General features: G+C 50.7%; 1 protein-coding gene across 1 annotated transcript in view; it reads right to left on the reverse strand.

The window, feature by feature from the left end:
* The window catches only part of SEZ6L (seizure related 6 homolog like), a 130,089-nt gene extending 116,525 nt beyond the window's left edge, over positions 1-13,564 (reverse strand). The window contains 3 exon segments of the mRNA XM_080986588.1: positions 12,992-13,201; positions 13,322-13,394; positions 13,397-13,564. Of these exon segments, the coding sequence (XP_080842714.1) occupies positions 12,992-13,201; positions 13,322-13,394; positions 13,397-13,549 (436 nt within the window). The 5' untranslated portion in view covers positions 13,550-13,564.
* Between the last annotated feature and the right edge of the window lie 569 nt (positions 13,565-14,133).

The following is a 14,133-nucleotide window of genomic DNA, read 5'->3' on the forward strand; positions in this document are numbered from 1 at the left end:
TGACAGTCTGGAGATATCCAGCACCAAATCTACATCTGGACCTTTGCCTAATGTTCCAAAAACTTATCAGAATGATCAGCCTTCTCTACTGTACTCCTGGCGAGACAGAATGGATAGATCTTCCGAATTCGAATCTGGCTCTTTGTTGGCCAGTGATCCACATTTTATAGCACATACCTCATTAATATTCCCACAGCCACAGATAGAACCAACAGTCCTCCAATCAACCCAGGAGGGAGAGGGGGATTGACAGTTAACGAAACACCATGGGACTGTCCCCCCCCACTTAGGGTGCGGTTGGTTGGGTTTTATCTTCTAGGGATACTTACCCTATCAGACCGCCATCTCTTTCCCATACCATTTTGACCCAGGAGTCCTGGCCCAAGGATGACTTGTTATTGAGGGGATGTTACCCATCTATTGGGGAGGCTAGTATGGGATCTGGGATTTCCACAATTGAAGGGCTAGGGAGGAATGGCGGTGGGGCTAGATATCTCTATCGGAGAAGGGTTTCGAGATGCAGTGATCCTCGAACCCCTTCCAATCTACGCCCCATCCCAAGGGATGAGGGTAGGGAGAGCAAGGATTACACACCTCCGTCATTGGTGCTGTGCAATGCCAGGTCCATAGGCAACAAAACCACCACCATGTGTGCCTTTTTTGTCTCGCAGGGGATTGACCTGGCTTGCGTGACAGAGACCTGGGTACGGGAAGGCGAAGTAGTCTCCCTACATGAGATAACACCCCCAGGTTTCTCTGTCCTCCATCAATCGTGGACTGTGGGTCGGGGGGGAGGAGTAGCGTTGTTATTCCGGGAGGATTGCTCTTTCAGAGCTCTGCCATCACCGGCGATCTCCGGCATTGAATGTGTTGGTCTAGTGTGGGGCACCAAGGAGAGCTTGGCTGTCTGGCTGGTGTACCGACCACCCAGCACACTTGCAGCCACCCTGTCAGACCTGCTGGAGGTGGTGGCGGGCTGGGCCTTGGAGTTCCCAAACCTACTGGTTTTGGGAGACTTCAACGTCCATGCCAATGCCGCTCCCTCCTCACAGGCTCTGGACCTAGTGACTTCCATGGCAACACTAGGGCTCTCCCAGTTTGTTTTGGGCCCCACTCATCAAGCAGGCCACACGCTGGATCTGATCTTTGGGGCTGACATAGATGTGATCATGCTCCCCGCTGTGGAAGTGCCATGGTCTGATCACTACGCTCTGAAAGCCAAGATTGACTTCCTGCTCCTCCCCGGCTCGGGTGGCGAACCTATTTGGGCTCGTCCGCGAAAACTGATGGATCCTGATAGATTCCGACAAGCCTTGCGGAACCCTGCTCCTCCTCGCGACTCATTAGATGACCTTGTTGAGGACTGAAATAACCGGCTCTTGGCAGCCATTGATGAGATCGCGCCTAAGCGCCCTCTGCGACCCCGTCGAAACCGAGCCCCTTGGTTTACTGAGGAGCTCCGGAAAATGAAACAGGATCTCAGACGGCTAGAGCGAGTATTGCGATGTTTAGCCTGGAGAAGAGGAGGTTAAGGGGTGATGTGATAGCCATGTTCAAATATATAAAAGGATATCACATAGAGGAGGGAGAAAGGTTGTTTTCTGCTGCTCCAGATAAGCGGACACAGGGCAATGGATCCAAACTACAAGAAAGAAGATTCCACCTAAACATTAGGAAGAACTTCCTGACAGTAAGAGCTGTTCGACAGTGGAATTTGCTGCCAAGGAGTGTGGTGGAGTCTCCTTCTTTGGAGGTCTTTAAGCAGAGGCTTGACAACCATATGTCAGGAGTGCTCTGATGGTGTTTCCTGCTTGGCAGGGGGTTGGACTCGATGGACCTTGTGGTCTCTTCCAACTCTATGATTCTATGATTCTAGGACTCATGACGGAGCCTCAAGAACATCTTATAGGACACTTATGAAAGCCTATGAGATGGCTATGAAAGCTGCTAAGAAATCTTACTTTGCAGCTTCCATTGCATCTGCTAGCTCTCTCCCGGCACAACTTTTTAGAATAATTAGGTCAATAACGTCCTTAGGAGGAGAACCAAATTTAAGCACAAATTCGACCCACAGCTATGAGGCATTCACGAGCTTTTTTCCGGAGAAAGTCCTGTTGCTCCGCCGTGACCTCCCTGCCAATTTAGATACAGTGACTGAACTGGAGGCCCCTCAACTGACTTCAGGTCCAGTGTTGGACCATTTCGATCGGATACTCCCTACTGATGTGGATAGATTCCTTCAAGTTGGTAGGCCCACCACCTGCCTCCTTGATCCGTGCCCGTCTTGGCTGATTAGGGAGTGTCCAGATGTTGCGCGGACCCCCCTGGTTGAAATTATCAATTTGTCTCTTGACATGGGGACATTCCCAGGGGAACTGAAGGAAGCAGTGGTGTGTCCACTCTTAAAGAAAACTTCATTAGATCCCTTAGACCTATCCAATTACCGCCCAGTTTCAAATCTTCCATACCTGGGTAAAGTAATTGAGAGAGTGGTTGCTGAACAGCTTGGTAGGTTTCTGGAGGAAACATCGGCATTAGATCCATTTCAGTCCGGTTTCCGTCCTGGTTTTGGGACGGAGACGGCTCTGGTTGCCCTAACAGATGATCTCCGTAGACAACTGGATTGAGGCGGGTCAGGACTGCTGATCCTTTTAGATTTGTCAGCGGCCTTTGACATGGTTGATCATGATCTTCTGGACCACCGCCTCGCAGACGTGGGGATACAGGGCATAGCCCGTACCTGGCTGTGCTCTTTTATCTCTGGTTGGGGACAGAGGATGGCGCTAGGGAGGGAGATGTCATCACACCACTCCTTGGTGTGTGGAGTGCCACAGGGCGCAATCCTCTCCCCGATGCTTTTTAACATCTTTAGGCGCCCCCTTGCCCAGATTATCCGGAGCTTTGGGCTGGGCTGTCACCAATATGCTGATGACACTCAGCTCTATCTGCTGATGGATGGCCACACCGACTCGGCCCCGAACACACTGACCAGATGCTTGGGAGCTGTGGCTGGATGGTTTCGTGGGAGCCGATTGAAACTAAATCCTTCGAAGACAGAGATCCTATGGCTAGGTCGGGATGGCATGGGGATGAGGGACCAACTCCCTTCTCTTGCGGGGGCCCAATTAGTGCCATTGCCTTCCGTTAAGAGTTTGGGTGTAATCTTTGACGCCTCCCTTTCCATGGAGGCGCAAGTTACAGCAACAGCCAAGGCAACATTTTTCCACCTTTGCCGCATCAAGCAGTTGGTCCCTTACCTTTCCCGCCCCGACCTGGCCACAGTGATCCATGCAACTGTCATCTCCAGGCTTGACTACTGTAATTCGCTCTACGCGGGGCTGCCCTTGAAGCTGTCCCAGAAACTCCAGCGGGTACAGAATGCTGCAGCGAGACTCCTCACGGGGTCTCTGCCATGGGAGCATATTCACCCAGTGCTTTTCAAGCTGCACTGGCTCCCGGTGAAGTACAGGGTCAGATTTAAGGTGCTGCTTTTGACCTTTAAAGCCCTTCACGGCCTGGGACCCTCGTACCTATGGGACCGCCTCTCCCGGTATGCCCCACGGAGAGCCTCAAGGTCCATAAATAGCAACACCCTAGTGGTCCCAGGCCCTAAGGAAGTTAGACTGGCTTCAACCAGAGCCAGGGCCTTTTCAACACTGGCCCCGGCCTGGTGGAACGCTCTGCCTCATGAGACCAGGGCCCTGCAGGATCTGATTTCTTTCCGCAGGGCCTGTAAGACAGAGTTGTTCCGCCTGGCCTTTGGCTTGGAGCCAATTTGATTCCCTCCCTCCCTCTCTTTCTTTTTTCTTTTCCTTCTCCTCCTACGATGAGGCTACATTTTAATATTTTAATGTTCCATCATTTTAATGTTGTATTTTATTTTTGTTTTTAAGTTGTAATCATTCATCTTGTTTTTATTATTGCTTGTAAGCCGCTCTGAGCCTGGCCTTGGCTGGGGAGGGCGGGGTATAAATAAAAAATTATTATTATTATTATTGAGGGAAGCCTGAAGGAGGGGGCAATGCCCCTCACCTTGTAGCTAAGACACTTTTTGTAGAATTTAAATTACAGTGGTACCTCGGGTTACATACGCTTCAGGTTACATATGCTTCAGGTTACAGACTCCGCTAACCCAGAAATAGTACCTCAGGTTAAGAACTTTGCTTCAGGATGAGAACAGAAATCGTGCTCCGGCGGCGCAGCAGCAGCAGGAGGCCCCATTAGCTAAAGTGGTCTTCAGGTTAAGAACAGTTTCAGGTTAAGTATGGACCTCCGGAATGAATTAAGTACTTAACCCAAGGTACCACTGTACAGTGGTTTACTTAAAGTGTTAAGTCCCAAAGAGAATCCAGGTGCAGAAATAAGATGTGAAGCTAGATGGGTGAAATCTCATTGCAGTTTTCTAATCCTAGAGCAGACCAATGGGTCCCCATCAAGTTCAGCATCCTCTTCTCACAGTGGCCAACCAGATATCTGTAGGAAACCAGCAAGCAGCACCTGAGCACAAGAGCAGCCCTCTCCCCTCCTTTAATTTCCAGTAACTGATAGTCAGAAGCATCACTGAGCATGACCATCCTGGCTAGTAGCCATGAATTTATCCAATTCTCTTTCAAAGCCATCTGGGCTGGTGGCCCTCACAGCTTCCTGTGGGGGCAAGTTCCAACTGTGCTGCCTGAATAAATCCTTTCTTTTCTCTGTCCTGAACCTTCCAGCATTCAGCTTCATGGGATGCCCACAGGTTCTAGTATTACACGAGAGGGAGGAAAACTTTTCTCTCTCTCTGCATTCTCCATCCCATGCATAATTTTATGGACTTCTAACATGTCACCTCTTTCTCACCTCTTCTCTAAACTAAAAAGCCCTAAATGGAGAAAAGAGATTCTTGGGGTTTGTTTTGCTCTTGTTTTTAGTATGTATTTTGTGTTTTTATCTTGTATTTTTATGTGGTGAACTGTCCTGAGATCTAAACGGCCTCAGCCCTGTATGCCTGAAGGAGCGTCTCCACCCCCATCATTCAGCCCGGACACTGAGATCAAACACTGAGGGTCTTCCGGCAGTTCTCTCAGTGTGAGAAGTGAGGTTACAGGGAACCAGGCAGAGGGTATTCTTGGCAGTTAGTGCACCCTCCCTGTGGAATGCCCTTCCATCAGATGTCAAGGAGATGAGTAACTAAACAACCTTTAGAAGATATCTAAAGGCAGCCCTGTATAGGGAAGCTTTTTAAGGTTTAACATTTTATTATGTTTTTACATATGCTGGAAGTTGCCCAGAGTGGCTGGGGCTACCCAGGGTGGGGTACAAATAAATTACTTCTACTACTCCTTCTACTACTGATGAAGAGCAGAGGATGATGATGATGATGATGGAGTATCTCTATCCTCTTAATCATTTTTGTTGCCCTTTCTTGAACCTTTTCCAGCGCCACAATATTCTTTTTGAGGATATTGCTAATGAATGTGTCATACCTCAGAATGTCCCATGAAATCCCAAACCCTATTTTGCCATGGTGGAGTGAGAGTGTCCATGGAAGATAGAATGTCAGATGTCCAACAGAAGTGACAGAAGCAACATGCAGAAGCTGGGAGAAAAGCCACAAGAAACTGTTAGGATATTTCCGTTCCACCTTAAAAGGGTGCAGGCTTGGAGAGTCACAGAGTCTGCGTATTTCCTGTTCACAGGATGTTTATGTTTTCTGTTGCTTTCCTTTTCTCTCTGTGTGTCTGGAGACACTGATGCAGGCAGTCATATTTTTCTTTGTTCTGATCAACGCTGAATAAAACTTGTAAATAATGCTCTCCTGCGTGCAACTTCTGCTGTGCATTATCTGCTGATAAAGAGTGTGCATCGGCTCTAGAATGTTCTGGAGCTCATGTCGCTAATTGCTGATACTGCGTGTCTACGGGAGATCGATGGATCGTCCGGCAGCCAGCTTGGGGGCCATGATGGACTTTATCTCCCAGGCAGTATCCCAACAGAAACATGCTGTGTGTCCACAGCAGCCAGTGACCTATGACAGCAACATCCAGGACAGAAGCACCTCTTCAATGCCCCTTCCCAAATGGGAGTGTTTTGGCATGCAAAAATTAGATTCAGGTGACCACATAGGGATGTTTGCTGGCTTCCAGTTGGTCACATGATGGGACTCTGAAGAGCTGGGCAGTCAGCAGCCCGGCATCTTGCAATACCAGTGAAAAGTGATGCTGGCTTCCATCTCAAAATAGCCTCTTCCCAAATGAACATGCAGGCTGTTGCAGCTTGCAAAGGAACAGGGAGATACCTGCCACAAGCTCACAAGTAAGGGAGCTCAGGCCAGCTAGCATAGTTTCTGTGCAAAGAAAATGTGCCCCCTGGTACATCTTATGCCAACCCCGCAGCTCCAGTGGTCCTCTTTGCACAAGGGCAGGAGGACTGAGAAAAAGATCCGCTGCCCCAGACTTCTTTGATAATCCAGGGGATCCGCCCAGGGGAAGGTTGCTTTGCCTGGGGACTTAAATATTGGTTGCTTTATACTGAGTTTGAGAAAAAGAGGCTTCCTGGAAGACCTGTGGCATGGAGTGGGATGGAAGGAATGTGTGGAGCTGTTGATGTGTGGCATTTGTGGAGCTGTTGATCAATAGGTCCTATTGACAGTCGCCTTGGGATGTTACCAGTATTCCCAAAGTACGAAGGCACAGAGATGAGTTGGAAAGGACTCAAACGGTAATCTGGTCCAACCCCTGCAATGTAGGACTCACAGTTACTCCAGCCACATCAAAGGCTATTTTGCAGAGACAGTTTACAAGCCTGAATGATCATGGGGGGAAAGTACTTGGCCTTCTCACATTGTGTGTGTGTGTGGGGGGGTACTCAAGGCTATTGTGAGGAGGTGCCCCCAGCAATGAGCACTCCCAATTTTGACCTCTTCTCTACCCTTCATCCTTCATCTTTCCTTTTTTTTACCAAAAGAAAACAGCAGAGGCTACAGCAGTCTTAAAGTTTTTTGACCAGGAAAATCCAGCACATAAAAGAGGGGTAGATCTGAAGACACAGGTTCAGGACTTCCGGGGAGGCGCGTCTGGCAATGGCTGGATTCCTCTGATCGGGAGGAATCAGCTCCATGGAAATCTGGGTCTGGCCGCCACGGCGAAGGCGGAGACCTGTTAAAAATCACAGGCGGGAGAAGCCTGTGAGCGTGGGATTCGGCGGGCACCCTTTGCGCCTCCCCCACTCGCGGGGAAGCCCAGTTTCGGGGATCCGGAGCGACGTGGGGTGAGCGGCACGGTGCTTCGAATCATCTGCTTCTTCCACGGAGCGAAGCCGCATAGCTGTTGTCGGACAGCGCTGACTTTTTCCTGTGGACAATTTGACTCTAAAGTAACTACCCGTGAGTAGAGCTTAATTGGGAAAATTGGATTTTTTTAAAAAAAACACGTCTAATTTGGCATCTAAACGGGGAAGGTTCAATACAGGAAGTCCGCCTTCCCCTTTTGTAAATAGACTGAAGCAATGGAGGCTGCAAGCTGAAGTCTTGGAAAGCCTTTTGTAAAAGACTAAATTTCCATAAATAAAGAATATAATCCCCCCCTTGGAGGCAGGAGAAGAGGGGGGAGGGAAGTTGTCAACTGAGTTTGCCTGTGGAAGAGACCAAGAGAGGTAAAACACTGCCGCTCGGACCCTGGGAACGGGCTGCTAGAAGGTCCGACGTTTTGGTGAGACGTTTATTGACAATGCTTGGATCGTGTTGACAGCTAGCATAAGAGAAGATACATTGTTTCTACTGTTTCCAGCAGTGAAAGTAACTGAAAATTGAAATTAGTTTTGGGTCGTTTGAACTGTGCTTTAAGAGGATATTACTTATCAATACAAATAGAAACTGTTTCCCTCTAGTGGAAGTTCTTGAAACTGGCGGCTACATAAGATTTGGGCTGGGAAATTTCCAGTTTTAAGATAAAAACCGTGAGACTGTGAGTTGACCTTGAATCTATTGAGTGTTATGGCAGATGCGAAAGACGGAATGTCGCCAGAAGAGGCCTTAGTGATTGTGCTAGTGAAAATAAATGATTCGCTGGAACAGCTTCACAAGAAAATGGATGTGATAAATATGAAAGTGGATGCTGCAAATATTAAAAATGATTTAATGGTAGAAAGTCTAAATAACCTGGGACAAAAGGTGAATATCAATACAGAAACCACCCAGAAATTGATACAGGAATCTATCCTGATACGGCAAACTGTGGATGAAGTTAAGGAGGAAACCCTCGCTGCTGAAGTTAAAGTAATTTAACTGGAGAGAGAGAGAGAGTTCCATCCATACAAGGACGATTTGATGAATACCAGATAATACATGACGAGCTGACACTTGATATGATTGAACTTAAAGAGAAACAGATGAAATTGAGGATCAGAGCCCTACCCGAGGAAAAGGAAACCCTGATAGAGTTTCAGGAGGAGATAGGACTAACATTGGTTGAGAAAGAGAGGTATTGGGGGGCTAGTATGACCTCCAAAAATGTGAATTTATTCAAGGGCAACTGTGAAGGACGTTGGCTTGAAGAGAAGGGGGATTTGGAAATAGGGCTAACTTGGAAGTTGCTATTGTTGGGCCAAGTTGCTGTGGTGGGGACGAGGGTTGCTGTGAGGTCGGGGATGTTGCTTTTGTTTCAAACATTGCAAGTTTTGGATGGGAGGGATTGTTTCAGGAGGTGGCAGAGGGATGTCTCTAGATCTGTATGGCAGGGCAGGAAGCCTCGAGTAAAATTTAAGACATTAACGGATGCTAAAGAAGGAGGTGGACTTGCCCTGCCAGACCCCTAAATTTTGTTGTGAATCATCTGCTTTTTGCTGGCTGAGAGAATCGGCAGAATCCGAGACCAGGGAGAAGAGCTGGTGGAAGAAGACTGGAAGTTTAAAGACTATTTATAGAAATATTGCAAAATTAATGAATGTTAGAACGAAGTGGGAATGAAGTTATATGGCTTTAGCAGAAATGTTATAAGGAATTAAGTATAAATAGATTAATTGAGCATTAAAGGGAATAAAATAAGGTTAGAATGTGTTAAGATAATTATAGGATAGAAAACAGCGGAAGATGGAAAGGAATTGCTGAAATAATTAATTGATGTGGAATACAAAAAGGGAGGTGTGAGGAAGTCATGGAAATAAGCGAATGAAATATATGACATTGAAATTGTTTAAAATGGTCTTTGTTTTGTTTTATTTGTCTTGCATAGTATTGTGTTGTTTTTTGTTTGTTGTTTCTTTTTGCTTCTTTGCTTTGTTTAACTCTTTTTCTTTTTTTTGTAACTTTTAAATTCTTAATAAATATTACTTTTTTTAAAAAAAAAGATCTGAAGACACAGGTTCAAATTTCACCCATTAAGTACCATATTTTTCGTCCTATAGGGCGCACCAGCCCATAGGGCGCACCTCGTTTTTTTTTTGGGGGGGGGCGGAATGAATAAAAAAAAATATTCCCCCCCCCCCGCCGTGGCTGCCGTCCCAAGCCTTACGCACACCTGCCTGAAGCACAGGGCACCCTCCGGAGGGCTCCCCGTGCTTTGGGCGGCAACCTGCCACCCCAAGCCTCGCACGCTCGGCAGGACCTCCCGCCGGGCGTGCAAGGCTTGCGGTCACTCGCCCGAAGCACGGGGAGCCCTCCGGAGGGCTCCGTGTGCTTCGGGCGGCAAGCTGCCGCCCCAAGCCTCGCGCGCCCAGCGGGACCTCCCGCCGGGCGCGCAAGGCTTGCGGACACTCGCTGGGGCTGCAGGCTGCTGCCCGCAAGCCTTGTGAGCCCTCAGGAACTCCCGCCGGGCTTGCAAGGCTTGCGGATAGCTTCCTGAAGCCTAGAGAGCGAGAGGGGTCGGTGCGCACCGATGCCTCTCGCTCTCCAGGCTTCAGCGAAAGCCTGCATTCGCCCCATAGGACGCACACACATTTCCCCTTCATTTTTGGAGGGGGAAAAGTGCGTCCTATGGGGCAAAAAATACGGTATTTTGGAGGAGTTGCCCCTTTCAGCTCAAAGAGAAGGGCAGTGGGGGAGGGGAAGATAAATTTGCAACAACAGGAGTAGGCACGCTTTCCCACCTTACTGAAACAACTTCATGGTGCCTACCAACACCTTAAAAAAGCAGCACTAGGAGTAGGAAACCGACTTAATTATTCAATGCCAACTTGAATAAAATATTGGTGGGCCCAAGTAAGCCCTGCCCTGCATAATTGACCACCTGATTCAATGCATGGATACCATTTGAATCACAATGCCCATCAACTTTGGGGGGGGGGCTCAAATATTTTATTGGGGGAGTAAAGACCCCTCAGCCCCTAGGAGTTGGCTCCTATGTCAGTGCATTTGAATTGCATTCAGATGGCTGCCACCTCCTCCAACACCTCTCTCTTAAGATTAGCTCCATGGTTTCTCCATCAGCCACCCCCCTTGTTTACCACCTAGGGACTAGAGTCTAGCCTGAAGAAGAGTTATAGAGGACTAGAAAGTTTGGTGGTTACTCTAACAAAGGTCATTGCCCTATTATGGATTTTGGATTCCCTCACCCCCTTCATGGGCCACCTTTGCTTTTCATCTTGTTAGGAATATCTGCTTCCTCTGTCTTTCTCTATTTGGCCAGAAAATGATGGGGAGAGTGGAAATCATTGTGGTTGACACACTTCAGAGAGCTTGGCAGGACAGAAGACGGTTTTACTTATTTAATTCTGAAATGGGGCTCAGTTAAACCTTTCTAAAGGAAAGGAGTGGCACTCCGGAATACTGATGGCATTACCATATGTCTACTCAGAAGAAAATCCTATTTATTTCTGTGAAGGCTTACTTCCAAGTAAGTGTGCATAGGAAGGTCAGTTTCTAAACATACACACAGTCCTGAACCCCTCTCTCCCCAAAGGGGGCACATGTAGGAAGGAAGAAAAACAATATAACCTTAACATAAGCCCTGCCTTGTGACCCTAGACCAGGGGTCAGCAACCTTTTTCAGCCGTGGGCCGGTTCACTGTCCCTCAGACAATGTGGGGGGCCGGACTATATTTTAGGGGGAAAATGAGCGCATTCCTATGCCCCACAAATAACCCAGAGATGCATTTTAAATTAAAGCACACATTCTACTCATGTAGAAACACCAGGCAGGCCCCACAAATAACCCAGAGATGCATTTAAAACAAAAGGACACATTCTACTCATGTAAAAACACACTGATTCCTGGACCATCCGCTGGCCACATTGAGAAGGCGATTGGGCCGCATCCAGCCCCTGGACCTTAGGTTGCCTACCCTGCCCTAGACCATTGGTCTTTCTCGCTCTGTATTGTCTGTACTGACTGGCAGGGCCTCTCCCGCTTTTCAGGCAGGGCTCGCTCTCTCCCAGCCTTACCTGTAGATACTGCCAGGGATTGGACCGAGGACCTCCTGCCTGCAAGGAAGATGCTCCGGCTTGAGGAGCCTCCCCTCCAGCAGCCCAACTGGGACAGCCCCCAGAGAACCTCTCTCAAAAGGCAGGCCGCTCTCCTTTTTTGGAAAACACCCACAAAGACCCAGAAACTAGTCTGATTAAAAAAGCGAAAAAGCAAAAAAGGGGCTGCCGGGAATTCCGAGTGTACCCAAGTGAAGAGCAGGCCCAGGAGCGAGGCGCCCCCGTCCTCGCCAGCCTTGCGTGGCATGAGATGAGACCGACCGACGAGGATGGGCAGCGGACCAAGCGCGGGGGCGCCGGGCGGGAGCGAGCCTGGGATGGAGAGAAGGAAGGAAGGAAAGGAAGCAGCCAGGCGCTTGCCTGCCTAGTCGCCGCTGATCTGTTCTCCTTCCTGGCGGCGCTCCACGTCTCATGGAAGCCCCGAGCGGGTTGTTCCGAGAGGGCATCGCGCGAGCCATTGATCTCCAGCGTGTCAGTGATGGAGGCGGGAGAGCAGAAGAAGCGCCTGGCCGGAGCCTTGAGCTTGGAGGCAACATCTAAGGAAGTTTCCTGGCTGAGGGCGGCTTCGTGCGTTTCTCGTGCGGCGGCGAGCGCGGCCCTCCAAGCATCATGTGGCCTGGAGTCCCGCGGGCGGCAGAGGAGAGAGCGAGAGCCCAGGGCTCGGAGGGGCAGCAAGGAGGCAATCGGCGACTCGGCGGACTCCACTCCTCCGCCTCTCTGCCCACACTTCCGCGGGAGGCAGGCAGCCCCATTGAAATCTAAGTCAACCTGCGTTGGATGGAGCGGAAAGCGGGGGCGAGACTTGGACCCGTCCCCAGCGCTGCTTTTGCTTAGCGGTAGATAGTCCGCCTTGCAAGCAGGTCTGCGTTTCAATCCCCAGCACCTACGGGCTCAGTTGGGAAAGGCTCCTGCCTGAAATCCTGGAGAGCCGCTGCCAGTCAGTGTAGGCAGTACTGAGCTAGATGGACCCACGGTCTGTCTGGGTAAAAGTCAGGTTCCGATGTTCAAACCAGCCTCGTCTCCAGCTGCTTCTGAGGTATAAGGTAGGAAGGGACTTCAGACCAGAGGCATCCCCACTTTTAAGAGCCAAGTGCAGAAGTGATGGAGAGAGGGGAGTTGCTGCGCCCACTGCACGCCTCCCCTCCCCCTCCTCCTGACGGGACCCCCAGCAAAGTTGTTCCCAGAAGCTGCTCAGGCTTCTGTCCGGCCTCTGTCCCGCCGCGGGCAGCGGACACACGTCCGCACACACAGACGCAAACGCGGGCGCAGCGCGAGCACTCCGCCTCTTCCCCCAGTTTATCCTTCGCTTGTCCCAGCTCAAAAGGCAGATAGGGGGTGGGGCGCAATAACACCCCCACCCACCCCCATTGCACCGTGTTGGAAGTTTGAGCGCCAGCTTGCAAGGCGTGGGGGGGGGGGGGGGCGAAGCTCCAGCGGACAGGTAAGCGGCGAGTGACTCCTGAACACCCCTCCCAGCACAGCGCTGCTCCCCAATGGCAACGGCACGTCCCCCTTCCTCGGGGACAAAGACCGAGCAGAGAAACGGGATCCCCCCTCCCTTCCAAGCCGCCCTTCTTCCTGGTTCGCAGGTCCTACCTTGGGGGCGCCTGGCCGCGTGGGTGCCCAGCAGGAGGAAGAGGAGGAGGAGCAGGGCGAGCCCTCGGGGGGCCGGCATGGTGCTGGGTCCTGGTCCCGGTCCGGTTCGAGCTGCTGCCCAGCCCAGCGGACCGCTCCCTCTCTTCCCAGCCTGGCTCGGTAGTGGCGGCGGCAGCGACAAAGTCCCTCCTTTGCAAATCGGCGCTGGAGCTGCGAGGGGAGGGAGGAAGGAGGGAGAGAAGGAAGGAGGGAGGGAGGGAAGGAGGGAGGGAATTATCAGGGCTGTCGATCTGCCCCGCCTTTTGCCACCCCAACAGGAAAATACCTCACCCGCCGCTCGATGAGAGGCTCCAGGATGTAATTCCAACCCACGACCCTCTTTCTCCCAGTGCCAGGGCGCACAGTTGAGGAGCAGGGGAAGCAGAAGCCGAGGAGCGCCTCTGAGCACGTGCAGAATGCCTTTCCCTCGTGAATCATGGCAGGAGACTTAAGTCCTCCACGAAGTTTTCTTTTGTCAGTCCGAAGCGTCTCTGAAACCTCGTAAGACCCGCACACCATGTCCACAAATCCCTCCGTCCTATTGATCGCCAGACCATGTCAAACTCCGTACATCTCAAGAAAGGACACGTGAGCTCCAAGGACCTTCAGCGGAGACCCTCTCCGGCCACCCGCCACTCCGGGAAACCCAGCCTCGGTCCAACCCAACCCACTCGCTTCCCCGCCGCCATATCCCTGACCAGAGCATTCAGTCAACATCGAGGCGCTGCTAAAACTCCCGAATGTCCTCTGCGCGGCGACCCGAAGAGCAATCCTCTGACCCCACCTAGCCACCCAAACTTAGCCTAGGCCCCTGTGACCCCGCCTAGCCCCCCCCCCCTCGCCACCACCGCAGAGCGCTTACTCCGCAACCAGGTTGAACCCTTCAAAGGCCTCGAACGGTGGGGGGCGAACCCAGGACCCTGAGATGAGTCTAATGCTCTACCGACCAGAAGCCCCTTTTGCGAAGTATCCTAATGACACTCCACACGCACACGGGGGGGGGGGGGGGGTGTCCTGAGAGTCCAGGATAAATGCTGCAGGTCTTTTACAACCCATGTATTACCCCAACTGTTCGATTGATGTTATGTATCTAGGTAGGCAAA

This window comes from Podarcis pityusensis (genome assembly GCF_964106645.2).
Source record: "Podarcis pityusensis genome assembly, chromosome: 16".
Taxonomy (NCBI): Eukaryota; Metazoa; Chordata; class Lepidosauria; order Squamata; family Lacertidae; genus Podarcis; species Podarcis pityusensis.